A 17,366-nucleotide genomic window follows, 5' to 3' on the forward strand; every position below is an offset into this window, starting at 1 on the left:
TTGTCATTTTGATTGCTTCATAATGGATATACAATATAAGGATCTTTAGGAAAGACCAAATCGATGAAGATATATACTCAAGGAACGAGAAAAGTCCGTGATGTTTTCCAGTTTGCATCTCCATCGTATATTTGTACTTCTAGCTTTGCTCCATAGTGTCTTATTATCAATTTTTCTAAGTGTTTTCATCTTTGTTGTTTCTAGCATCCTTCTTGTTCTCTCTATGTCAGGTCGTGTTTCTATTGTGTATGGCATTATTGGTCTGATGACTGTTTGTAAATGCTTTTTTCCTTCGTACCTTTATATTCTTTCATCCATGATTAGGTTGAACAATAGAGCCCACCTATCTTCTCCCATTGCCAGCTTCAATTGGATCAGTTAGTTCTTCTTCTACTTTTTCTGTTATTCTGTTGTTCTGGTTATTGTTTTGATTATTCCTAGAAATAGAAGAGAGATATATTCCTACCTCTCTTAAGTACAATAAGTGGATAATTTTCTTTAATTTGATCCTGTTAAATGCCTTCTTAAGGTCCACGAAACATAGATATGCCGGTTTGATGTATTCTAATGATTACCTCATTATAAATATAGCGTCGGTACATGATCTTCCTGACTTAAAACTTTGTTGTTCTTTTGCTAGTGTTTTAATTTTATTCAGTTGATTTACATTCACTTTTTTTTTGTTTGTATTGATGCCCCCCTCTTGGTTGTGTTGCAGCACTGCCTGTGGTAATTGAGTAGATCTGCGGTTATACAGCCGGTCCCAATACCCGGACGAAATGTGGAGTGTGATTGGAAGGTTAGCAACGTACCAATTGTAAAAACTAATACTGCTAAAAGAAATATTGTGAAGCCTCAGAATCGAATTGATAATATGAAGGCGACCACAACAATAAAGGACAAGAGAAAAATATCCCAACTTTTTTTTTTATAATTTATAACAAATTTTTTTCCTCAGAATTTTTCGATATGTGCAACATCCGCCCCCAATTTTCTTTTTTTTCTGTCGTATGCAGTTGCCTCTTTTAAGTCTCTTCTGTACTCTGGCATTCTTTTAACATGTCCGAACCAGATTAATTGTTTTCTTTCTATTTCATCATTGATATTTCGCTCCATTTTCATTTCGTTTCTTATTTGTTCGTTTCTAACTCTCTCCAGCTTCGATCTGTGCAACATACATCTGTTATAAAATCTGTTAGCATGGCCTTTGATTGTGTTATCACAAAATTGCTATAAATAGAATAAAAAAGTGTCGAATTCATATAAATGTCCTAGATTGCTTCAACTTCATCTATAACCAACTGCAGACATCATGTTAACACAAGAATGACACGTGAGACTCTTAAAATTCTGGTAGTGTCATTTGAGCCAGGTTTACATCAAAACACAGTTTGGTAGTTGATGATTGACGCTTATTATTCTAAACACATCTTTATTTTAAATTGCACAAACTAATTTTTAGGTCCATTGGAGAGATATAGACTATAGAAAGAAAACGTCAACTATTTTAACAATAGCATGTGTACTTTGAAAGTTGGCCTTTTAAATGCAAAAATAAAAATTAATTGAAAAGTTTTCAAAATTATAATACCAAAAATAGAATTTGGTTCTGAAACTACTTTTTACTGCGATTTTATATTCACCGTATTTCATCATCATCATCATCATCATCAATTAGCCCTGAGTTGTCCATTGTTGAACATAGGCCTCCTCTAGACTTTTCCATCTGCTTCTGTTCTGCGCCTCTGCTATCCAAGTGGTCACGATTCTTTTGAGGTCGTCGGTCCATCGCGTTGGGGGTCTTCCTCGGCTTCGCTTGTCAGCCCGTGGTCTCCACTCAAGCAATTTTTTTGTCCAACTGTCGTCTTTCATTCTTGCAACATGTCCTGCCCATCTCCATTTTTGCCTTGTAATATGTTCGATAATGTCTTCCACTCCGGTTCGTCTACGAACTTCCTCGTTTCCTCGTTTCTTATTCTATCACCGTATTTGATGGGATTTAAATAACATTTTAATTAAAAATACTATAAAATCAAAATCGACACGTCACTTAAACCTAGTTTTAATTAAAATTATAGTCCATTCCGATTAAATATAATAGTTAATTGTTTTGTATAGTAAAATGTTGAGACGAGCATCACGGAACTAGCGTCACAAGATGTCGTCGTCACTGTAAATACAATTATTATTTTTAAACATATTGTTGAGTTTATATAAGAATTAAATTTACTATCAAATGAGAGTAAATTTATTTATATTTTATTTTTGATTTATATTTATATTTTATTATTAATTTAATATTTCGTCTGAATTTGACAGGTCTGTCAAAAATAAACAACGTATGACTTCTTAATAGGTTAACAGGTGGCGTTAGAAGCAAACAGAATAATTTAATGAATTTGTTTAAAATATAAAAAAAATAAATAATATAATTGAAGGTTTTTATATAGTATATTAACGAATTAATTTATTATTTAATTCTTCTTTTTTGTTACAGTGAAAATATCCAGCATCAAGACGACTCCCCTACCAGGAGAAGATACCACCGGGTACGGCGTGGGGGGTGCGTGCGGTCTGTTCTCCCACATGAACATGGCTGGATACCTGAAAACACCCACCGGCCCCCACGGCCACTTCCCGTCGCATCCCAGCCTCGGTTCGGGGCTGACCGGGATGTCCATGCCGGGATTGGGCCCCTTCGGGCTCACTCATCCCCTGGAACCGGTGCCGTTTCCTCAAGGTATTTATTTGGGATTTAATAAATTTATATATCCGTTTTAAACTGATTTGAATTTTGTTTGCATTTTCTATAAACATCGAAGATATTTACAGTCTGTTATTATAAACACTAGTTGGACATTTCTATGAATATTTGATAAGATATGAGGAATTTTAACCAAACATTCAAAACCAGGATTTTCATTCTGTAGATTTAATCCATTAGTCGAATTTAAATTTCCTTACGTTTGCGAATATATCAACTTTACCTGTGTTAAATAATCATTTCGTTAATATTGTTCTGAAGCTATTTTCTTGTGGCATTTTAAATTAATTTGTATTTAAATGGGAATAAGCCACAATTAAAGGTTAAAATACGTTTATTGACGTTTCAATTTCCACTTCGGAAATCGTTCTCAAAATACAAACATTAGTAAATTAAACAAATTTTGTTTTTGTTACTTAGTGAAAAATTCTTCTAATAATTTAATTTTATCTGACTCATCTATATTGACAATTCAGACATACCTTATACATTTTAAAGTAGACGACTTTAAAATGATATTGCCAATATTGTTGAGTTGCGTTCCTGGGACGACTTTACTTATAAGATAGTTCATTCGATTACATGAAATCAACTTTAACTTGAGAATATCCGTCAGAAAAGATCATAACATGTAATTCGTCTTTAAAAAGACAAATACATGCCATGATGACAGTAAAATTCTCCTGTTAGTGATTCCATAGTAAATTATGAGTGAAAAACCAGGAAAAAAACCTCATAATACTATCCCGACATGGTAAGTATTTGATCGTGCATTTAGTTTACCTTCAATAAACACCAAATTCCGATTTTATATGTTTGTTATTTAAAAAACATAAATGATGTATTCTCTACATGTTACTGACTTACTAATACTGGTATTTTTCTTTTAATAACTTCCTCTTTCAATATGGGTAACCAGATCCTACTACATTCTGCCGAGGAATTCGCGACACAATTAGTCTCATTTAGCATAATTAGAGCCGCTTCTTTGATTTTTCTCTTTTTACCATCCGTTTCTTTTAGGAATATATTTGAATCATTCCATTGAACCCTATGTTCATTATCCCATGCGTGTTTACAGATTTGAGATCTATCAAATTCTCTATTTTTAATATAGGATTGATGTTCACTTATTCTAACATTTAATGGTCTTGATGTTTCACCTAAATAAAACTGATCGCATTCACAAGGTATTTTATAAATGCAATTCTTTGTCCTTTCTTGTTCATTGTTGGGTTTGGTTTTGGACAAAATAGATCTCAACGTGTTTGTTGTTTTGAATGTTGTTGAAATGTTGAATTTATTTCCTATCCTTTTAAGCTTTTCCGATAATCGTTTTATGTACGGTATTGTTATTTTCCTCGTATTATTCCTTGCATATGCTGTAGGATCTCGTTCTAAGTTGTTTTGTTCTATTCGATTGATTGTTGAAAATTCCTTATTTATAAACGATAAAGGATAATCATTTTTTAATAAAACAGTTGTTAATAAATGTTTTTCCTCCAAGAACGAATTTTCTTTAGAACAAGTAATTTTGGCTCTATCGTATAAGGATTTAATAATTCCCTTTTTAATATTAATATTGTGATTTGATTTGAAATTTAAATATCTGTTGGTGTGTATTGGTTTTCTATACACCTGAGTTTCGTATCCAGTATCGTTCTTAGAGATTAAAACATCCAGAAAAGGTAATGTGTTATTATACTCCTTTTCCATGGTAAATGTTATTGTCTCTTCTTTATCGTTTATATCATTTAGGAATGTGTCCAACAACTCTGATCCATGAGGCCATATTGAGAATACATCATCTACATACCTCCACCATACTGAGGGTTTTAAATTTTGTTTAGAAATAATATTTGTTTCAAAATCTTCCATAAATGTGCCATTAGATAATACTTTAAATATAGTCAAGACAAAATTAGAAAGTGATGATACATTGGCAACTAGAACAAGACTAAATATATCGGCTATAATGGAGTTAATAACATTATGTACTGATAATACATACTTTCAACTAAATAATGAATTCTATAAACAAAGTTTTGGACTAGCAAAAAAAAAGGTTACAAAAAGTAACTTTTGTTTTTTTCACTAAGTAACAAAAAACAAAATTTGTTTAATTTACTAATGTTTGTATTTTGAGAACGATTTCCGAAGTGGAAATTGAAACGTCAATAAACGTATTTTAACCTTTAATTGTGGCTTATTCCCATTTAAATACAAATTAATCATTTCGTTTGCGATGTGTCACGACAAATTAAATAATTTTAAGATTCCTAAATAGTTCTGACAATGGTATATAGTTTCAATAGATGGGTTAAACCATCTGGACCAGTAAAAATACTGGCTGTTAAAGTTACTATGGATACAAGGCTGAATTGGTCGCACCATATTGAAGGATTGTCCAAGAAGCTCGCCTCACAGATTTTTGCCATGCGTAGATTGGCTACTTCTGTGAGTCGAGATATTCTTAGGTCAGTTTATTTTGAAATGGTTCATAGTATCCTGATATATAGCATAATTCTTTGGGAAAACTCTTCCTATGAATCCGAAACCGAAAGGAATCTTTAAGTCGTAGTGAAGTTTTGATTACTTACGTACCACGGTGCATCCACTATCGCTCTTAGCACTTTAGACTGGAATCTTTGGATGATATTCAGTGAAGTCGGCTTTGCATAGCCCCATAGGTGTAGTCTGTAGCACCAGATAGGTTTGGATATGGTTTTGTATAGAAAAATTTTGTTTTGGATGTTAAGTTTTTGATTTACGTTCAAGGAACCAATACATTAATACATTTGGCGGAATTTTAAGTCAAGCTATCTTCTTTTGGTCTGGATATGTTTCTTTCAAGTGAGACGTTGGTCAAGATGGAGGCCAAGGTATCTAGCGTCGGTTACTGTTGGTGTTCTTACATTTTCCATTCTTAGAGGTGGCATGTGTTGTGGCGGTTGGTAAATGGTATTTGAGTTGATTTATATTTTATTTATTCTTCTCATTGTGAATTAAATAATTTTAAGGACTCTAAATAGAGTATATTTCACAAATTTACGACTATTTTGACTTAGAAGGTCAGCTGTACAAATTCTTTGTCTTTGGCAGATCTGATACTCTAGTCCTTAATATCTATGGTTGAAAAACGTTTTCCTTAAAAAATAAGACGATAGCATTGATAATTGCACTCCCAATGTGGCTAAAGGGTAAAGCTAAGATTGGAAAATATTATCAAGGGTGCTATAGTCTACACCATCACTCCGTGTAAGCTTTGGCCTACCTCTCCATCTACTTTCCACCAGCTATGACATAAGGATTCTTCTAGAAGGATTGTTCTGCAATGATCTTATATACCGATCAGCTGTCCATGACAGCTGATCGGTACACAAGAGAGGTTCTTGAAGAAAATGTTGTGCCCTTTGTTCCAATTATTGGAGATAATTTTGTTATGATTCAAGACAACGCTCGGGCGCACGTTGATAGAATAAACATACAATATCTTCAAGGGGTTGATTTAAGTTATCGATTAGCCAGCAGTCAGCCCAGATCTAAATCCAATTGAGCATATTATAAAAACGCGTAAGAGCTCGTATCATTAAACTGGGAAATGCTTTAACGGAAGAATTGGAAAATTTGGATTTGGAGTACATACTGTCTCTGATATAGAAGCCTTCCACAAAGAATGAGGAACGTAATTAGAGCCTAATACCAGATACTAAAATGTTCAGTTTGTCCTTGAAATTCCTTCAAATTTCATAGATTTGTAGTTTGAATTTTTGTTAAATAATTGTTATTTTCATTTTTTTTTTGACCTGTTAGTCTTTGATTTTTCATTTTACTGGAGTAAACCACTGAGTAAAAAAATTTAGGAGATACTAATCAAAACTTCTAGACTGAATATTATGTATGCGATACTTTTTGCGACGAGTTTATGTAATCTTTAATAAGTAAGTAAAAACCAACAGAAAAACACCATTTTCGTCCTTCAAACCGAGCTTCCTAACCTACAAAACACTAGGAACGGCGGTTTTTGACAAAACACCGGTTTTCGGTTATACCGGTTTTTTTTGCTTACGGTTTAACCTGGCGGTTATAACCGGCCAAAAAAACCGGTTTTTCCAAAAACCGGTTTTCGGTTTTTTTAATCAAATAGGTTACAAGTTTGTACTTTCAGTTTGCTTCTGTATTTATAAAATAAAATAAAATTTGAAGTATAGTTTTGTTTGGAATAATTACTTGAGAATAATAATTATAATTGGGATCCAAAATAATACCTAACCTAATCCTAATCACCGTAAAAACCTAATAACCGGTTTTTACTTTAAAAATAAAAAACCAGTTATAACCGGGACAAAAAAACAACCGATAAAACCGGTTATTGCAAAGTAAAAAAACCGGTTTTCGGTTAAAACCGGTAGGTTTTTCCCATCCCTACAAAACACCAACCCATCGTGCTGTACACATACCCTCGGAGAAAATTAAGTCATGAATTTTTCCTAGGGGCCCGCGGTTTATTTTCAATTACCTCCTAGCAGATTAGCATTTTATCGGACGTGTGTCCATGTTTGTTCTTCTCACCCACTAACGCCGAGCCAAATTTGCGGATCTGTAACCCTCAGGATACGCCGGCTGGAGATTTAACGGTTACTTTATAAAGTAAACATCACTTTCTTGCGCCGTTCAGTCGCTGGGAAAACAGGAAGATGCACGTATGCATTCTAATTATAAGCTTCGTGTGGTTTGTAGAGTATAAAAACGACCAACAAATTTGCGTAGATATTTCATCATAATTATTTAAGTGAAGTTATAAAATATCTAGCTAGTTTTTCAGATTTTTTGATCGCCTTTCTTAAATAGTAATAGTGTTATTGCCTCGTTCCATGAGGTGGGTATTTGTTTTGTGCTCAATATTTTATTTATTAGTACATAAAGGACTTCCACTGTAGTTTTCCCCCCATGTTTTAGCATTTCCACAGTTATTCCATCTTTCCCAGATTTGTTATTCTTCATTTCTTTGAGTGCCTTTTTTATTTCATTTTTACTGATTTCTGGTTGTAGGTCAGAGTTAACGTTCTTTATTTTCAGTTGTAATTGATTATTTTGAGCGTAGACAAAACTCTCAGTCTGAGGTTGGATTGGTTGGTCGTTGGTGTAGATGTTAAATAAGGACGGCGCCAGAACGCTTCCTTGAAGTAGGCCATTTTTTTGGGTTCTCCATCTGCTTTTCTTTCCATTTAGCACAACGTAGAAACGTCTATTACACAACAGTGATCTAATGATATTTACCAGGTCATAGTCAAGCACAGTGTTATAGATCTTAGTTAGCAAGGTTCTGTGGTTTATCGTATCATAGGCCGCTGTGAGGTCTATCAAGGCTACTTCCACTATCTCTTTCTTTTCAAATCCCTCCTCTATGTATTCTGTTAGGTTCAGCACTTGGCCTGTGCATGATTTACCTGGTCTGAAGCCTGCTTGTGGGATTAGTTTTACATCTAATGTTTCCTGGATGTGGTTTAAAATGAGGCGTTCATACAATTTATACAAATGGCATAGCAGAGATATCGGATAGTAGCTAGTCGGTAGTTCAGGGTCTTTCCTAGGTTTCAGAAGGGCTACTACTTTTGATTTACGCCACAGTTTCGGAATCTGGTAGGTAAAGCGACATATGTTAAATAGATCGAGCACTCATTGTCTCGCTTTTTGCCCTAGGTGTTTTAACTGCTCTGTTAGGATTTCGTCCACCCCAGGTGATTTTACATTTTTCATACAGTCAATACCATTTTTGAGCTCTTCCATGGTAAGTGGGTTTCGCAAGAGAGTTGTTTCCTGGTCTTGAGTTCTTATAATCTTTGACGTTTTGCAACGATTGTTTGTTTTGCCATTCAGAAGCAGTTGGTGGGCTATCTGATTTGGTGTTATTGCACATAGTTTTTTTATCTCTGTGGGATCACCATTCAGTTTTTTGATCATATTTTTTACTTTACTATATTCTTCGGTGTACTTTGTCATGTCTTTTGCTTCATCGTTCAGACCAGATATGTAATGTTAACATCCTCTGGGTATGTGTTTACATGAGATTCGTTTTACAAGTTTGATGAACGCGTCATAGTTTTTGGGGATGGGGACTATATTTTTCACTTGTGTTTCCAATTCATTAGCAAATTTTTCCTAGTTCGCTTTTTTGAAATTAATGAAAGGGATTTTGGGAGCTTTTATAGCGCTGTATTCGGTTATTCCAACGGGCCTTTTTACCAAAACCCTAACGTTAACCCGTAATTGCAGACGTCTCAAAAACGGTACACTCTAACAGACATATGGTCAATCTAACCACCACTATTTAAATTTACAAAATATTCTAGTTTACTCCGAAATATTTTTTAACAAAAATTAAAAGTGATATTTTAGTACTTTGTATATCTTTTTTGAATATAAATTATCCTTAGCACGGTAGTATTTGTTTCAGAAAAAGATTATTAAACAAGTAGGTGAAAGAAATTTACGTTAAATACCATTATGCAAGAATACTATTTATTAAAAAAAATGTAACAAAATATGCAAAACTATGAACAACGGGTTAATGAAACATATATTTATTTTATACCTAAAATTTAGCAAAGTGTTAAACATTATGGAGAACACCAGTGCAGTTTACCGTGCCTTTTACTACAACGAAAGACTTTCTGCGAATTCCGTTAATCGTTTAGAGTTGTAAGTTGGTTGAATATACTGTATGTATATGTTAATGAGCATCATTTACTAATATACAATGATATTCATATGAGTGATGCACACTTCTTATAGCTACGAACTTCCCAGTAAAACTCTTAATAAAGATATATTAAACACAAGTTCCTCATTAAAAGAAATCGACTCGTGTGGGTATAACAAAGATGCTCTAATCCTTCGAAACACTCGCATAAACTTCTCAAAATTGTGATCTTGAACAATTTGGATTAGTTTCTACTACCAGCTACCGGTGTTGAATTTCTCGAAGAAATTTCTTATCTGTCCGGTGTAGTTGGGTGCGGTGATAATTTACAGACATAAAAGGCCTTCTCGCCTTTTAGAAGCACCGACGGACAGGGTTGGACCACGGTTGGTAAATTTATTGAACTAGATTTAGTTGTACATTTTATAGTCTCTTAATACCATCAGAACTATTTCAGCTTATGGTCGAAGATTAACAACACGTAGAGATCAAATAATGTGACCCTGTAAATAATTAATGCCTTAAAATTTATAAGAGAATAAGAAACTCAGATGAAAACGAATATTTTTATGTTTAATAATAGATTTTTATAAAATAAAAATAGGATGGCTGCGTTGGATAGGACATGTAGAAAGAATGGAAGAAGACGAAAAAGCAAACAAAATATTCAAACAGATGCCAGTAGGAAAAAGAACAAGAGGAAGACCGAAGCTGAGATACTTAGAACAAATAGAAAATGATATAACAACCTTAAAAATAAAAAACTGGAGAAAAAATGCACGAAACAGATCAGAATGGAGAAGAATCCTGGATCCACTGGCTCAACAACCCTTTTTGGGTGATGATGATGAATAGATTTTTCTTTATCCCTTTATGATCTATAGTTTATTTGGTATTTTTCCATAAAATTTCCACATAGCAACAAATGAACAAACATTTAAATGTTTTTTCAAGATATTCATGAAAATCTCGCATTTTAAATGTCTGATTTTTCATTGTTATTCATCCCCATCCCTTTGCTCATTTTCATTTCCATAATCGTTTTACGTAAATAAGTCTAAATTTGATTGATAAAGCAATTATTTTCTTTGTTGAATCCTAAATGATTTCAACATTATATTTTCCCTATACCTTATCAATAAGTTTCAATTTTAGACTCAAATAAAGATTGCAATCATGGAAACTAGAACTTTGAGATGATATTAAATTTTTTACCGTGTTGTCATTGAACTAATTGTGTATAACTTAGAAGTAACAAAGGAACTCATGCTACTATCAATATATTATAAGTATTTGATCCGAAGTTTTGGAATATTTTTATTGTAGTATCTAAACAATTTAGAGAAATAGGAGTGACGATTGAATATTTTTATATTTCGTCGAAATGGGCCAAGTCCGTCCGTGTCGTCTGAATATAATTTCGATGATTTGTGAAGTTGGTTTTTTCGAAGCACCAGCTACTGGAAACAAATTGGGATGCAAATTACCGAATTTACGTCGGTTTGACATGATATATGGGATATTTGGATTTAAAATTAGAGATACTCTACTCCAGGTGTACCACGGGTCCTTCTATAGATTATAAAACGCCTTTTTGTTATGGAACTGCCTCTATTTTTAATCATGGTTATGTTCTTTTTGTGATTCTCACGCCGTTTTACTCGTATTTTTCGCTGTTATAGCATTTTCTTTGTTAGAATTTCAGTAAAATAGCCTCGCTCCTCCAAATATTGAAAGTACCTAATCTACCAAAATTGTTCAAACTACATCTTTTATGATTGCCAAATTGCAGCTACAGAAAAAATACATTTGTACAGCTAGTCCCTAAAAAACTGATACGACTCTTAGTAGATTTGATCATTTTGAGCAGTGTATTTGATTGCTCTGACATTCTATTATATTTATTATGACAGACAAATAATAAAATAAACAAACAAACAATTGATTACATAATATGTTAATTCATAAATTGTAATAATTATTAAGGTCTAAAATTTGATATTATTTGAATTCCTGCATTTTATAAACAGTATATAAATGATAGCTTTTACATAATATAGGGTTGTTGTTATTATTTTTAATTATTATTAAAGAATACAACAAACGACATTATATTAAAGCATGAATTGTAATCAAACTAAAAGATAACTAGGCACTATCAGAGGCACCAAAACATTTTAACATAAGCAGAGCCACAGTTTTTCTATTAATAAAAAATAAAGGGAACAAGAAACTCTCAAAAGAAAACGAGGGTCTGGACGACCATCATCGTGGGAACCACGTACTATTAGTGGCGTCATAAAGATCGCTCTTTCATGCAAGAACAAGCCTGAAACTCAACAACAGATAGCACTGGACAAACTGAAAGACCCAATGATACAAGCAGAAATAAGCAATGAAATAAACGCACAAATTCAAATATTGACGACAAACATTGCCGAAGATCCAACACCAACATGGAATACGATTACAAGTGCTGTAACAGACATCATGAAAGACAACTTAGGGTACAAACGAAATAACAAGAGGCAAAATTGGATGACAGAAGAAATACTATTACTAATGGAAGAACGACGAAGACACAAGAATAACCAAGATGGCAGCAATATGTATGAAAACAATAACAGGCAAATAAAAGCAAAAATAAGAATAGCAAAAAATGAATGGCTTAAGCAACAATGTATCGATCTAGAACATTTACAACGACAGCACGACGACCGTAATTTACATAAAAAAACTTAAGGAGAGTGCTCGAATATACAAAAAACGAAGACCAACTACCATAGTTAATCAGGATAACCAGATAGTGCTGGGTGAAAAGGAGAAAATTGATATATGGGAAAATTATATCCAGGAGCTCTTCCATGACGAAAGAGCCATGAGTGAAGTTTATACAGACGACCAGCTGACTGGCCCTTCAATCACCAAAGAGGAGATAGAAAAGGCAATATTGAATTCAAAAAACAATAAGGCACCTGGACCAGATGAAATCCCGTCAGAAATACTAAAATTACTGGATGAAAGGGGAATTTCAGCACTACACAAAATATTTAACTTAATTTATGAAACTGGCTGCTATCCTCAACAGTGGTTACGCTCTACCTTTATTCCCCTGCCCAAGAAAGTCAATTCAAAAAGATGTGAGGATCACAGACTCATTAGCCTGATGAGTCACACTTTAAAGATTTTCTTAAAAATACTACATCAAAGATTATACAAAAAATGTGAATGGGACATCAGTGACTCCCAGTTCGGGTTTAGGCAAAGTTTAGGAACACGAGAAGCAACACAGGTGCTGGTCCAAAATTGTTACGATCAGAAGAAGGATGTGTTCCTATGCTTTTTAGATTACCAAAAAGCGTTTGATCGTGTCCAACACCACAAGTTAATGCAGATCCTCAAGAAAGTTGATATATACCAAAAAGACATAAGATGCATTGAAAACTTGTACTGGCATCAAACGGCACAGTTAAAAATAGACAATTCTATATCCAAACCCATACATATAAGAAGGGGCGTTCGACGGGGATGTGTGCTTTCCCCTCTTTTATTTAACATTTATTCGGAAGCCATATTTCAAGAGTCTTTGGAGGATGCAAAGATGGGAATCAAAGTGAATGGAGTATTGATCAACAACATACGATATACTGATGATGGTGTCTTAATTTGTGACAACATAGTCGATCTTCAACAACTTGTCACTATAATCGGAGAATACAGTAAGCGAATGGGATTAGAGATTAATACCAAAAAATTTATGAGCATCTCCAGAAACTTGGATGCACTTGAAAACTCCACCATAACACTGAATACTAAGTCCATTGAAAGAGTGAGTAAATTTAAATACCTGAGATCGTGGCTTTTTGAAGACTGGGCATCGGACAGGGAAGTAAAATGTCGCATTGAGCAAGCTCGACAAGCTTTCGTAAAATTCAAGAAGGTACTGACTTGTTCAGAGTTCGATCTTCAACTGAGACTAAGGTTTACTAAGTGCTACGTGTAGTCAGTGCTGCTATATGGCGTAGAGGGCTGGACACTCAAAACGAGGGATATAAACAGATTAGAAGCTTTCGAAATGTGGATCTATCGCCGTATCCTAAAAATACCATGGACAGCGAAAATCACAAATATAGATGTCCTTAAAAGAATAAGCCAAGAACGCCAACTTTTCGAAACCATCAAGAATCCCCACACATCCCCATACATTGGCGTTAAAATGACCAGCTGCTCTATATCTATCAAAATAAAGAGGATCAAAGTCTTCAAATGTTAATATTTGGCAGTGACAGTGACAGTATGTAAATCATAAATATTTATCGTATCAGTTTTTTTAGGAACTTGCTGTACAAGAGGGAAATCACATTGAATGATGTCCAATGTGAATTTCCGAGAATGTTTTGCCCAAAATATTTAGTATTACAGGATGTTCGGTGTATATTCAGCGTGTTACATTGGCGTTAACAGCAGATGAAACACACGCATTTAAGAAACGAAAAGGCATGTGTTTATTTTTCTAAAAGAAGATTTAAATTGAAAACGCTTATGGCCAGTTTTGCGGATTTCTCATCTTTTTCGAGGCTTTTACCTTAGAAGAATGAGTTTAGAAAAAACTCACATTGAAGTAATATGGAAGATACAAGTTTAAGAATAAGATCTTATAAAAAAAATCCATAGGAGTCAAGCCATGGTATCAACGCAGAAACTACTCTCTACACGCATTTGTTCAAAAACTTTCTATTCAAATAAATTCTCGCTCACTGAAACAACTATGATTTTCTTAACATATTCTAGCTTTTCTTATTAGTCGTCAACTTAAAATTTTCAATTCTTAGTCCATAATAACACTCAAAACAACGCGAAAATTCCTTCCTCAACCACAATTCTTATAAAATCAAACAAAGAAACTCTATACCTAAGTAATCGATGTTTATTTCGTGTCTCACGTGGCCCGTTTGGTGTAAAAAGCTGAAGTATCAGTTTAAGGAAGCCCGATGCAGACGATAGTGGTGTCATTTCGTCTGCACTTGAGGGCTTTGCAGCCACGTACGTAGCATTGACGTGTTGTATATGTAGCCTGACTCCGTGAAAATACCGCTGGATTGGTCATTATCCTATTGATTTTGGTAGACAAATGTAAAAGTCACAAACTAAGCTTTGTGGTAAAATAATAATTGATTTTGATGTTTTATAGCTATTCTCTTGTGGCATTTTAAGTAATACACTAATTTAATTGGAAATTAATCCCAGGTTCGGTTAAAAATACTTTTTTTAAACTATTTTATAAAAATAGAGACAGAAGGAAAGAGCTGAGGGAGACCTATTTCCAGCAGTAGACGCATACAGTTTGATGATGATGATAATATTAAAAAAATAATTCAAAAAATCAGACAGACCGAAATTTTGGAAATATCCAAAGCCTTATTAAGAAAGAGAGAAGGTTAAATGAAAGCTGAGAAATTTAGAAAGAAAAAGAAAATAATGTCAAACTATTTAGGCTAATATTGTAGTGTAAAAGTATTGTGTAGTGGCTACGTTAAGAACTAAAATAAAAATCCAAAGAGTAGAGGGAAATCTAGTTGGGACCTACCCAAAGTTAAAATATACTCAATGGGGGTGAATTGCAGAGGTTTGATCTGTCAATTATTTGCAAATGAAAGACGTCAACTACTTCATGATTTACTAGAATACATTTCGCTTATAGAAAGAATTGTTCAAACTACAGGGGGCTAAGTGTCATAAATTCACTCTCAAGACTGTATGGAAAAATAATAAAAAACAAAATTGAAAAAGAGATGACAGATGTTGAAGAACAGAATGGCTTTCGTGCAGGCAGATCCTGTATGGACAGTATATTCTCTCTAAATAAAGCAAGTTATTGAGAAAAGATTAGCCCACAACCTTTCAACTCATATAGTCTTTATAGATCTGACAAAGGCATACGATAGTGTACCACTTTCAATGCTTTGGGTAGCAATGGAAAAACAAGGAATAAGCAAAAAAAATATACAAGCAGTACAACAACTCTACAAAAATAGGACGGCAAACATTAAAACTGGAAATAGATTAACTAGAGAAATTCCTATTAGTAAGGGCCTAAAGCAAGGCTGCTGCATAGCACCTACACTCTTCAAAATATATCTAAATGAGGCACTCTCAGTGTGGAGAAGAAAGTGCTGCAATATGGGCATCCCAATCGGAGATGATAGATTGTACACGATACACTTCGCTGACGACCAAGCCATTCTAGCTGAAGACGAGAGTGATGTAGGCTACATGCTTAGAAAACTGGAAGATGAGTATACCAAATGGGGCCTCACAATTAATATACAAAAAACTGAGTACTTAGTTGTAGGAGAAAAACCAGAAAGCCTACAAATCGAAATGGGAACTATAAAACCAACAGACAATTTCAAATACTTGGGAGTCCAAATAACATCAAAAGCAGGAAGTAGCGAAGAAATACACTCCAGGATTGGCCAAGCAAGATCAGCTACCAGACAGCTACACGGACTATTATGGAATAAAAAAATAACAAAAGAAAATAAAAGAAGAATCTATAAAACAATAATAGAAAGTATTGGGCTGTACGGCGCCGAACTCTGGGAAATAAACCAAAGAAACAAATAAAAAATTAAGGCCATGGAAATGAACTACTGGAGACGATGTTGCCAGCTCACTAGACTTAATAGGGTGAGAAACGAAGATATTCGGAGAGAAATGGAAGTCGATCTAGACATAATAGACACAATCGAAGCCAAAAGACTTAACTAGTATGGACACCTTCAGAGAATGCCTGAAAATAGATGGCCAAAAAAAATAGAAGAATGGACTCCGCCAACTAGAAGAAAACGAGGTAGACCAAGACGATCCTGGAGGGACGATGTCGACGATGCAATGACCGCCAGAGATTTAACAACTGAAGATTGCTTCGACAGAAAACGCTGGAAATTAGGATGCGAGAAGCAGCGCCAGCTGTAGAATACTCGCTTGTTATATATTATATACATTTCGCTTTTATTATATTTTTTAAAGCATCCTCAATTCTCTACAAAACCAACAGGGTTCATACTTACAAAACAATTTTTGGTTTCTACGATGTTACGAAAACTCTACGATAACTTAACATTAAAACAAACCAAATGAGATAAAAAAAAACAAAAACACAAAAAAAACTGTATGCGAGCACTATTGTTCGTTTATTTAATCTTTAGTGATTTTTTAAATTTGACTGATGGCTTGTGTGTACATGTGTTTATTTGGAATGCAGAGAGGTACAATTATCGAGGGAATTGATAAAAAAAAACCAAAGTTTTATTGAAAAGGATTTAAAAAATACATTTTTTATATTATATTCAATGGAGAATGAACCTATTTAGACTATTAGTTAAAAAATAAGAAGAAGAATAGGGATATGAGGTTCTTATTTGCTCTGTATGATGAGAGAGAAAAAAAAACCCATACAGAATAAATAAGAACTTCATATTCCTATTCTTCTTCTTATTTTTTAACTCATAGTCTAAGTAGGTCCATTCTCCATTGAATATAATATAATTTTTTTTAAATCCCTTATGTTATTTGACTGTCATACTGACTTTTGCTGGAATTAGGTTTACTTTTTAGATTTTTTTTTGTTTGTGGCATGTCATCATTATATGAAATCACTAATAATTAAAACCAAACTGTTAACAGTAATTAAAAATTTACCGAAAACAGAACGAGTATTATTAGTGTATATTTCCCCAACCAGGAGGGAGGAATTTTATTGCTTTCCCTTGTATTACCACGTCTAGTATTTGAATAGCTGAGAAAAGACGATATATCACACTACCGATATGTTTACTAAGAGGGAAAAGCAGGCATGTACATTCTTGTAATTTGTATTTTCTCACTTGCATTTAA

At 33.8% G+C, this 17,366-nt stretch overlaps 1 protein-coding gene across 3 annotated transcripts in view; it reads left to right on the forward strand.

Annotated features, from left to right (window-relative positions):
- LOC140449381 (uncharacterized) overlaps positions 1–17,366 on the forward strand; it is a 262,280-nt gene that overhangs the window by 204,704 nt on the left and 40,210 nt on the right. For all 3 annotated transcript variants that reach the window (XM_072542532.1, XM_072542530.1, XM_072542533.1), the window contains exon 2: positions 2,498–2,740. In XM_072542532.1, coding sequence (XP_072398633.1) covers positions 2,587–2,740 — 154 coding nt within the window. In that variant the 5' untranslated portion in view covers positions 2,498–2,586. The remainder of the gene's footprint in view (positions 1–2,497; positions 2,741–17,366) is intronic.

This window comes from Diabrotica undecimpunctata, chromosome 9 (genome assembly GCF_040954645.1).
Source record: "Diabrotica undecimpunctata isolate CICGRU chromosome 9, icDiaUnde3, whole genome shotgun sequence".
Classification (NCBI taxonomy): Eukaryota; Metazoa; Arthropoda; class Insecta; order Coleoptera; family Chrysomelidae; genus Diabrotica; species Diabrotica undecimpunctata.